General features: G+C 39.7%; 2 protein-coding genes across 5 annotated transcripts; one reads left to right on the plus strand and one right to left on the minus strand.

Annotated features, from left to right (window-relative positions):
- Positions 1–14: 14 nt before the first annotated feature.
- Positions 15–3,618, minus strand: mia (MIA SH3 domain containing). Its single transcript, XM_077546212.1, has 4 exons — positions 2,627–3,618; positions 2,420–2,553; positions 762–872; positions 15–660 (listed from the first exon to the last, which is right to left on the minus strand). The coding sequence occupies exons 1-4, from the start codon at positions 2,742–2,744 to the stop codon at positions 637–639; spliced, it is 387 nt and encodes a 128-aa protein (XP_077402338.1). The 5' UTR covers positions 2,745–3,618; the 3' UTR covers positions 15–636.
- bicdl2 (BICD family like cargo adaptor 2) lies at positions 3,184–9,542 on the plus strand. Of its 4 annotated transcripts, XM_077546203.1 has the most exons (11): positions 3,233–3,274; positions 4,255–4,383; positions 4,451–4,862; positions 5,835–6,050; positions 6,238–6,354; positions 7,534–7,680; positions 7,840–7,986; positions 8,142–8,216; positions 8,744–8,826; positions 8,904–9,018; positions 9,204–9,542. In XM_077546203.1, exons 3-11 carry the CDS (start codon positions 4,617–4,619, stop codon positions 9,372–9,374), a joined length of 1,317 nt encoding a protein of 438 aa, XP_077402329.1. In that variant the 5' UTR covers positions 3,233–3,274; positions 4,255–4,383; positions 4,451–4,616; the 3' UTR covers positions 9,375–9,542. The 4 variants fall into 4 exon arrangements, with proteins under 4 accessions (XP_077402328.1, XP_077402330.1, XP_077402331.1 ...); XM_077546202.1 differs by lacking the exon at positions 4,255–4,383 and having other exon boundaries at positions 3,184–3,274; XM_077546204.1 differs by lacking the exons at positions 4,255–4,383; positions 7,840–7,986 and having other exon boundaries at positions 3,184–3,274.
- The last annotated feature ends 371 nt before the right edge of the window (positions 9,543–9,913 follow it).

The following is a 9,913-nucleotide window of genomic DNA, read 5'->3' on the forward strand; positions in this document are numbered from 1 at the left end:
ACAATACAGTAGAATTTAAGGGCGAAAGTGATGTTTATTTTCTTTCATCTTAAACAATATCCACTGATGCATTGATGTAGAAATGAAATTTTAACGAACAATGCCTTTTTTTTTTTGCATAGATGCTATTTCAAAATAATGTTCAATGCAGTATCGCCCTTGAATAGTCACTGATACTGATACCAAGTATCGATACCACTAGTACTTTTGATACATAAAATTTCTACCCCCCAAAAAACAATGAAAGATCATTTTAGAGAAAGACTAGATATCCCATTATAGCATCCATTTTAGCTTACTTACTTAATGGCTTTTTTTCTATTCTTCCAATGAGTAGTTACTAGTTAAGAGTGCCTATACCTTGAAATAAGGCTAGGATAGTGTTTTTATTTGCCTTACATGTCATCAAGTGCTCAATAAGACTAGTTGCATTGCATTATACTCAAAAATGTTTGTAAAACTACTTCCTCTCTCCTAACTAAATACTAAAACAGCTCTCAATATAATGCAGGAAGTTTCTACAACAGCGCAAACTAAAGCAAAAATAACTTTGCATTTGGTTCTCCAGGTGCTCCGAATGAAGTATCTGCTGTGTAATCTTGTAAAGGAACTTGATCACCTCACATGGATCCCATTTCAGTTACAGTAAAAGTCCCATTTCTGAAAACAAAATAAAAGTGCAAAAATGAGGAGCTACGTGCGTTTAGTTGGAGCACAGTGCGTGTGCGTGTACGTGCACGTGCGTGTGTGTGGTCACCCACGGTGGTCTTGACTTCGGTGTTAGCTGGCTGGAGAGCTTGAACCTCCTCCACCACAGTGCTGGGGAAGTGACCAATCCGAGCCTCCTGTCCTCCATAATAAGAATCCTGAACCTGGCAACATATGATAGAAGATGTTACCATTCATAGGGGGGTGTTTTGTGAAAAACACTACTTTACCTTTATATTTTTATGCGTGAGTGGTCGGCGGCAACAATGAATACACAGAGACTTGATATGCTTTGCTAGAATAACCGTGTCTTTTATTCCCCGCAAACAGCAATCAACATTTATACTGTGCTAGCTCTTTGACTGCCAGACGTTTTCAGAAAAGGGATGCCGTGGGTGCCAGCCGATTTAAGCATTTTTGACTGATCTTTCAAGGTCCACAGAAAATTATGTGTTTGGACTATGGAAACACATATACTAACAAATGAAAGATTGGACTCTCATCTTTCATCAGAAAAAAAGTTTGTTTCTACCTTATTCCGTTTTTCAGTAATCAACAATAGAAAATGGTTAGTTTAACCTCTGTTTTGAAAAAAAACGTCTTTTAACGTCTTTGGCACTCCTCCATAAGATTTTACTAAACGTTATTTAACGTTTTTGGCAGTCAAAGAGTTAGGATAATCGTACCTTTTATCCCCCGCAAACAGTAATCAACACCTGCGCTGTGCTAGAATGATTATACCTTTCATTCCCCGCAAACAGCAATACAGTAATCACAACTTGCTTTGCTAGAATTATTGTACCTTTTATTCCCTGCAAACAGCAATCAATACACTACAACGTTAAGCAGCATAATATGATGATCATCAGCGCTTACCTTGACACTAGACCGGAGAGCCTACGGTCCGGGTAGAACGAGCTGCAAAACGGCTGGGCAATCGTACGTGTTCCGCAGCTGACTCTGTCCGGACCGTGTGCCGCTCCGTCTTTTATCCGTTAGCGTGGGAAACCGGGCTGTCCAAGCCCTTTCTCAGACACTTTCGAAAGCATGTTTTGCAAAGCAGGGAAAACTGTAGTATAAACAAGGAAGAGTTCCCAGGCTGATCCCGCCCTTTATTTACAAATTGTTGGGCACCTGGATTTGTACAACAGTTCAGGACAACAACATATCCTTATATAAGAGGTTTCATGAGGACATATCAAACCATGTTTTTTTTTCCCTTCAGGGGGATTGCTTCATTTTCTAAAGCTGTTGTTTTTCTCAATCTGCTGCACCATTCATGTTCATGACTGAATTTTATTTTTATTTTCTCAAGCTACTGTGTTTTTGTGTTTCAAACTAGATTTTCCTTTCCTTTATTTTTTATTTTATTATCTTTCATTTTTTTTATTATTATTATATTATTTATTATTATTACTGAGTTTATTTGTATTTTTTATATTATTTTATTATGTATTTATTTTATTTCTGTTTTATTATTTATTATTACTACTGTATTTATTTATTTTTATTTATTATATTATTTTTTGTTAGATTATTTATTATTACTGTATTTATTTTTATTTATTTAATATATTTTTTTAATTTACTTAATTTAAAATAGGACGTATTTATACATTTTTGGGAGCATATTTTCTTCACGTTGCGTAAATGCTAGCTCCAGGTTTCCCAACACATTTGTGATGTTCCCCTTTTTTTCTGTTTTACTCACACTGCCTGCCCAGAAGAGGTTGCCAGTGTCCTGCAGCATGGCGTAGACATAAACCAGCTGCCCCTGTCGGATGGAGATGAACCTGCAGTCTGCGGGGTCATAGTCCTGCACAGCTCGAGCCATCAGGATGGCATCTGTAGAAAAATAACACATAAGACCTGAATGGACAACTCTTCACAGTCTTAGTATGAAGGCGTACGTACTTACAGCTACATTCCGAGTCAGCACAGAGTTTTCGAGCAGAAAGTTTAGGCATCTGTCTTCCTGCATCAGAGGTTGGCAGCAAAAGCCAAAGTGAGAGAAATAGAAAGAATTTGCAAGGCATGTCCGCACCCACTGACCCACTATGCTTCTTCTGATCTGATCCTTTTGTGGGAGATGTGACGGTGCCTACTATTTGTACTTATTTGTACTCCCCTGCCCCGATCGACCTCAAGCCCTTGCTGGCGACTTTACACAGAAGTCCTTTGTAAGCTTTCAAGTAGGTAAACAGGATGGCGGAATAAGGAGGAGGGGTGTTGTGGATGGAGGCGTGCAGATTTGACAAACTCATGCTTGTTTCCTGACCTCCACCCGCCCCATTTTTTTTTTCAGGCCAAATTGGCCCAATGGACTCACACTACAGTAAGGATTCTTTTGAGGCCAGCTCTGGGTTCTTTCGTTCCTTGTTCAGCCACTAGGTGTCAGGGCATCGCTCTTGCTATCAAAGCAAAACTCCAAGAGGTGGAGCCTCTACCTGTTTTTACATACTGGATGTATATACGGAACCATCTGAGCCTCTCCTGTGCAAACACACACTCGCCAAACAGGAAGACTTTTTACTCTTTGGCGTGAGAAGGCTGTGGGGACGTTCAGGTAAGGCTGACTTTTTTTTTCTTCCATGTTGGGAGAAAAAAAAAATGAGTGTCATCACATTTGAACCTTTTAATGTTGCTTTAAATATGACAATGTGTATTTATGGCTGCAGATATTAGAGGACGATTGTGAGGAGAAATAGGACAAAATGTCCAGATTAGAGGGTGACTATTTATAATGACAAAAACTAAATTGCACAATCTGATTAAGCGTATAGCGCAACAATATGACCATTTCAAAGATCATTTTGGAATGAACTGCTGCTTTAATTCAGTGTACCGCTGGACTGCATCATAGTATAGTGAGGGGTGCTTTTTAATATTTTGTTTACATTACATTACTACACATGAGAGGCAAAATATTAGAAGTATTTCATACATAAAACACATAATACACTGTAAAAAGAACAACAACTGAAATGTAACATAATTTTACTTTTTATTTTAAAAATATTATTTAATTTACAGAAAATAAACTCTGATTTTACATGTCAAATGTAAAATAACATGAAATCACTAACTGTAAAAAAAAAACTCATTAGAAATACATATATTGATTTTTAAAACTAATGTATCGTAATTTCATAAATATTTGTCTGTTATTTAATGGAATAAAATGCTTAATTCAACCAAACCTTAAAATAAAAATTAAAAGACATTTACCATAAATTACTTTTTTTGTTTTTTTGTGTGAAAATAACTACAATTTATGTAATGTCCTATAATCTATTCAATTCATTGTTCTAACATTTATTTTGTGTTTTTACAAGAAAGTTAATTTCAGGTTTTTTTTCTGGCGTTACCGTTTGTTTTTGTTTTTTTATGATTTTTTTCTCAAGTGGAATCTTATGTGCACATACTTACAGTTGTGGCCAGTTAATGTATATGCATATTATGCCGTCAGTCTTCAAAAGACGGTGTTATGAAGAGGAGCATCGATTAACTAAAGGTTTACTTTGTGGAACTTTTGTTGACTTTTAGTGACGCGTTAGGAAGAAACACCGGAGGACGTTGAACATGGAATTCAGGGAGTGGATCCAAACAATGACTATAGTGGATCTGGCATTTCGGTCAGAACATAACAAAAGAGGCTGTCAGACAAAAGCGCATGTGAGATTAGATTACTAGAAAACAGCCAAAGGGAACCCTCATAATCTCTTCTGACCTGTATTTACAGCTGGATTGGGTTCATTATCTTGGAGCAGAAACATCAGGACCACCGGGAAGAATAATACACAAGGATTAATCGGATTACAAACTGTTTCCAGAGAAGAGTTTCATCTGGTTGGCCTACCTACCTGTCAGATTTAGGATGAGATTCTCCAACTGACTCCTCCAAGAGCATGTTCAGCCCCAGGAAGAGCAGCCTCCCTCCCCCCAGCCTGGAGGACTCCTTTTTCCCGCTCTCGTCTTCCTCTTCCATCTCGCTTTCCTTCGCCCTCCCCGCATCCACGCCGGATCATGGGGGCATCGACAGCGGGGGCGGCATTGAGACGGACTTGATTCTGGCAGCTGAGCTGGGACAGGCTCTGCTGGAGAAGAACGAGGAACTGGCCGCTGCGCTGGAGGAGAAGGAGAGGGAAGTGGAGGTAAAGTAGTCCAACGCACACCTAAAATGCATACCGTAGCGTTTAGCATTCTCGGTATGATCAGTGCGGCAAATCAAAACATTGTTAAATGAAAATCCCTCTGACTTTTTTTCATTAAGTAAAGGCCTAATCTAGATCTAATTACATTGCACAAGTGGACCTAATGCATTTGCTAGGTGTACCTTAGTATCAATAACACTGTAAATAACAATAGCAAGGGAAAAAATGATGACAAGAAACCATTAGAATTTCCATCCACCCTCTTAATGACACATAATCACAGGTTGTCTTAAACTGTCATACTGCATGAATCCACAAACATGAATCCACAAAACTGCTGTTTATAATCAATTTATGTACAGCGCTTAACACATTTATTACAGAAATCATAAAGTGCAAATGCAAGCTTGAGGTGAGCACTGGATCTTTTATCATTTTCGGGAATGAGGAATTTACAAGAATTTGACTTTTGATACACAAATTTGAGTCCATTACAGGGGCAAACTATGCATGGGGGAATTTCCAGGGGTTTCCGTGTCATCCCTCCTCCGCCCCCTAGCAATAAATATGAATCACCGCGGGCCGTATGTTTGACACCCCTGCTGTATAGCATAAACCATACCATTTGGGCGGTTGTATGACAAATTTGTCACTGTAGAGTAGGGATGGGCAAGTATTGATACCTGGTATCGGTACTGGGCCAATATCAGGCCTTATTTCAAGGTATCGGTACTTCTAACGATTTTTTACGATCAGGAACTAGAAATTAGAAGAATAGAAAATTGCCATTAAGTTCATTCTATTTTAAGGAATATGGGGATACATAGGTCTTCCTTTAAAATGATCTGTCATCGTTTTTTGGAGGAAATTGTATCAAAAGTACTAGTGGTATCGGTAATTGGTATCAACGATTACTCCAAATTGAAGTGGATTTACTTTTGATTTAAATGCTGTTTGTGTCAAATGTCTCAGACGTTACAGCAGCAGAAGCACGTCCTGCAAAGGAGGCTGGAGATGAACGAACTGGCGTCCGGACAGAAGGAGGCCGAGCTGAACGGAGATTTAGCCGCCTTACGTTCTGACCTGGACCGCCATCACACTGAGGGGCGGGACCGGCGCAGGGATGAGAGCGAACAACTGACCCAGTTATCCAACCATAACCAACGCTTGGTGGAGCAGCTATCAGAGGTTTGGCGTAATCACCCATCCAGCAGGTTTCATTCCTCAAAACTCGATGAGAGTGTTTTGATGATGCATTCGTGTGCTAAAGTGAGCGCCGCAGGAAATTCACGAGAGCAATGCGGGCAAACAGGTTGAGGGAGTCTGGAATTCTTTGAACCGTCAGTCAACTTTTCCCCCTTTGTCACCCTTCTAGGCTGTGACGCTGGAACATTCCTTGAGGACTGAGATTCGTACCCTGAGAGAGGAGATGGACGAGTCCTCTTTTAGCCGGAATATCAGCTCTACACAATTAGAAAACACACTAGCGGAAGTATGAATATCACCCTGGCGTACTCTCATTACATGTTACACACAGATGAATCCTTCCATATTTTATACAGTAGATACATTGACAATATTAGATGTTATTGGCTACAACAAATGAGAGGGCCTGGCTCATTTCATTATTATTATTATTTTTTTTTTTATGGCTGATGATCGCTGCAGCTCATTGGAAGCACAGAATTCAGGAGGAAATAAGACAGCACCTTAACTGGAAAAATCGCAATACTTTTCTGCATTTATTTATTATTATTATATATATATATTATTTATCATATTTCAAAATTGTATTTAAATCAGTTTTAGTTGGTATGTAAGGTGTTTTGCTTAGTCCAGGGTCAACAGGAGCAATTACAGCTTTAAGTAAGTAAGTTTGAGTGAGTCTATATTGTTTTTCATGCTCATAAATAGGGAATTTTAAATTGGAAATATACAAAATCGCAGGTTTATACAGGCTACATATAATGTACTGTAGATAGTTATATAGCGCTTTTCAAGGGACGCTTAACAAAAATTCATAGGCCAAAGGCAACCCAATATCTTTCTTTTTGCAAATACTATGTTCTGTGCAAACATGATTAGCATTGTGTTGGTGGAATATGAGTTAAGCAGCAAATTCCACTCATTTTTGTTCATTTTCAGTGGGCGGCCATTTTGCCGCTTGCTGTCGACTTAAATTGACATCACAGTTGCTCAAATCAACAACCAATCACAGCTCACTTGTCTTCTGAAGCTGAGTCGCGATTGGTCATTACCTGAGCATCTATGATGTCATTTTCACTCGACATCAAGCGGTAAAATGGCCGCCCACTGACATGTCGTGCTTAGAATAGTAGCGGCACGTGCAACATATTTTTGTAAAGAAGATTTGACTTCCCACTTTAAAATGATCTTCATTTGACTTTGTATTCACGTTTCAAAATGTACTCGATTTTTTTTTGAAAATATTCAGGGAAGCAGCATCATTAATTTTATTAGGGACGGATTTCCACAGGTGCCAAAATTTGAATTGTTTCCACAAAATTTCAACTAAGTTTCTGGAATGTTTATGAAGACATACATAAGACAAACATAAGAATAACCTCCTTAACCGCAGCAATGCCTTAAATGAAAACTAGCATGCAAATGACGTCTACATCCATCCTTTGTCTACCGGCCTTTCGAACAGAGCCGAGTTTTGAAGGGGCGCCTGTGTCACATGGACGCGCTGCTGAAGGCCTCCCAGGAAGACAGCGACAAGCTGCGATCCGAGCGGAACGACTTGAGGGACAGAGTGATGGAGCTTCAGGTGCAGCTGAGAGAGAAAGAGGCGGAGGTAAACAGCCGCTTTGCGACTGGGCGGTCGTTAGCATGATAGCGCTAACAGGAAGTCAATCAACACCTGCGCTAACAACAAGCCACTAACAAACTAACTCAGTGACTTTAGATCTTTGAGGGACTCTCTCACTCACTGTGTGTGCGTGTGTTTGTGTAGATAGAGCAGGAGCAAGGGGTGGTGTTTGAGTTGCGTACCATGAATCGCTCTCTGCAGCAAAATACCCTGAACCTGCGAGAAGAGAGCATCCTGGACATGACACACACACAACCTTTGTCACTTCTTAGTGAAATTCAGCAATCACAGGTACTTACAGTGCACACACACATACACACAGTGTGTACTAACCACTAACGACCTATTCCTTTGCTTTTGCTGATTTTAGAAAGATAACAATAACATGGCTCACGTATGAAATATGTTTGTCTAATATATCCAATCCGCACTGACCCCCTCCCCAGGCCAAAGATGCCCTCCTAGCCCACTCTGTGGCACTGCAAGTGAGAGATGAGGAGATAGCAGCACTCAAAGAGGAGGTCTGTGGCAACTTTGTACAAGCGGCCTCCATAAACACACAAAAACAAGACACAAAGGTTGACTTGTGCATCTACAAACTCAAAACGCAGACTACGCACTGGTCTGGCTGCCGGTCAATCACAGGGCAATTATAAACGAGGCATTGAGTTGAAATAAATCTCATGCTAGATGCATAATAGTGAAGTATGTGAACTACTACACTAGTGATTCCTAATCACTGTATTGTTGTATATTAGAAACTATATAATTTTACTTAATTGGTCCCAAAAAAAGAGCTCTAAAACAAGGCTGGTTCTTGGGGACCAAAATTTAGGGGTGTTGAGACATTAGCATGGAATTATACTAGCTATCGGTATGTAAATTTACACTTGTGCTTTCAAAATGGTTCTTTGTCAAGCTCACGTAAGCAAATGACCACCAGTGTAAATCAGATAAAGGCTATTTTCATGAGAGGGTCACTTTTAACGCGTTGCACAGATATTTTTTTTAACAATATCTCACATGACTGATGTTTACAATTTCTCAGTTGCAATCCCAACGAGCAGAACTGGAATCGCTGAGGGAGGAAATCAAGCCATTTCGAAGCAGTCCGGATGCGCCATGTTACAGGTGCACACACATTTTCTCCAAAATTATTTGTAATGTGGTATGTTCGTAGATATGCTAATTAACTCGCCGATGTTCAGTTCGTTAGAGAGCGAGTTGACCACGGTGCGACAGGAGAAAGACTTACTGACCCATCAGCTCCTCAACACCATCCAACACAAGGTGGCGCTGTCCCAAGAGCTGGATGCTTGGCAGGTATGTCTGAAATCGACTGGCATGCACTCACTGGGCAGCATGATGGACACGTGGTTAGCACGTTTGCCTCGTAGGGCCAATCAAAACTGAGCATTATCTACCTTCCGTATCATATCACTTACATTGAATCTCATTAGACTGTACCGAGTGAAATGTCCAGCTAAGGATGCAAACCTCTCCGGCAGGAGGATATGCGCTTGGTAATCAATCAGCAGGTGCTGCAGAAGGAGGAGGACAGACTAAAAGAAATGGAGCGTGAGCGAGGGAGCACAAGAGGACTCCAAAGAAGCAAGTCGTTAAAAGTGAAAGGCGAAGCAGGAAAAGGATTCTTCTCATCTCTTTTCAAAGAAAAATAACACATATTGAGACAGAAAACAGCTGTTTTAAAGGGACAATTTGATGAAATTAACATTTTTGTAGCAAAACAAGCATGTGTATTTATATAGAATTGTATTTATGGATGTACAGTAAAGTATTACTTTCAATTTTTATTGATTTATATTAAACTGTTATTTGGGACTGTTTGTATTTGTTGATGTTGGTTGTTTTTCCTCACAGCCTTTTTAAGCCTGTGATTTCACAAGATAACAATTCAAGCTTGCTACATATTTACAGTTTAAATTAAGGCTGTAACGATAACAGCAATATCACGATAATTGCCACGATATTGTCTGTTGTCAATTCACGATATGAAAAGCAGGCATGTTATATTCCATTTGTGCAGTTCTAGCACCCTCTGGTGGCCAGTTTGTTAGTGCAGTTTGATTTTAAGCAGGAATGTTTTGGGCACTGCGGTCGGTGGTTTTTACTCCCATAAATCAGTCATACCAGCAAATATATTTCACCGAGAGGTGAATTATTGCTGCAGCTGCTGTATTGGATGTTGTTAGATTTT

The sequence above is a fragment of the Vanacampus margaritifer genome, chromosome 16 (genome assembly GCF_051991255.1).
Source record: "Vanacampus margaritifer isolate UIUO_Vmar chromosome 16, RoL_Vmar_1.0, whole genome shotgun sequence".
Lineage (NCBI taxonomy): Eukaryota > Metazoa > Chordata > Actinopteri > Syngnathiformes > Syngnathidae > Vanacampus > Vanacampus margaritifer.

What these genes read in the sequence shown, in the direction of transcription:
- mia (XM_077546212.1), bottom strand. Translation starts at nt 2,744, where the DNA reads ATGCCTTGCAAATTCTTTCTATTTCTCTCACTTTGGCTTTTGCTGCCA. An exon ending in TGCTGACTCGGAATGTAGCT is followed by an intron (nt 2,554 to 2,626) that starts GTAAGTACGTAC and finishes ATTTTTCTACAG; the next exon opens with ATGCCATCCTGATGGCTCGA. An exon ending in ACACCGAAGTCAAGACCACC is followed by an intron (nt 661 to 761) that starts GTGGGTGACCAC and finishes TTTTGTTTTCAG; the next exon opens with AAATGGGACTTTTACTGTAA.
- bicdl2 (XM_077546202.1), top strand. Translation starts at nt 4,617, where the DNA reads ATGTTCAGCCCCAGGAAGAGCAGCCTCCCTCCCCCCAGCCTGGAGGAC. An exon ending in TAGCAGCACTCAAAGAGGAG is followed by an intron (nt 8,217 to 8,743) that starts GTCTGTGGCAAC and finishes ACAATTTCTCAG; the next exon opens with TTGCAATCCCAACGAGCAGA. An exon ending in CCGGATGCGCCATGTTACAG is followed by an intron (nt 8,827 to 8,903) that starts GTGCACACACAT and finishes GCCGATGTTCAG; the next exon opens with TTCGTTAGAGAGCGAGTTGA.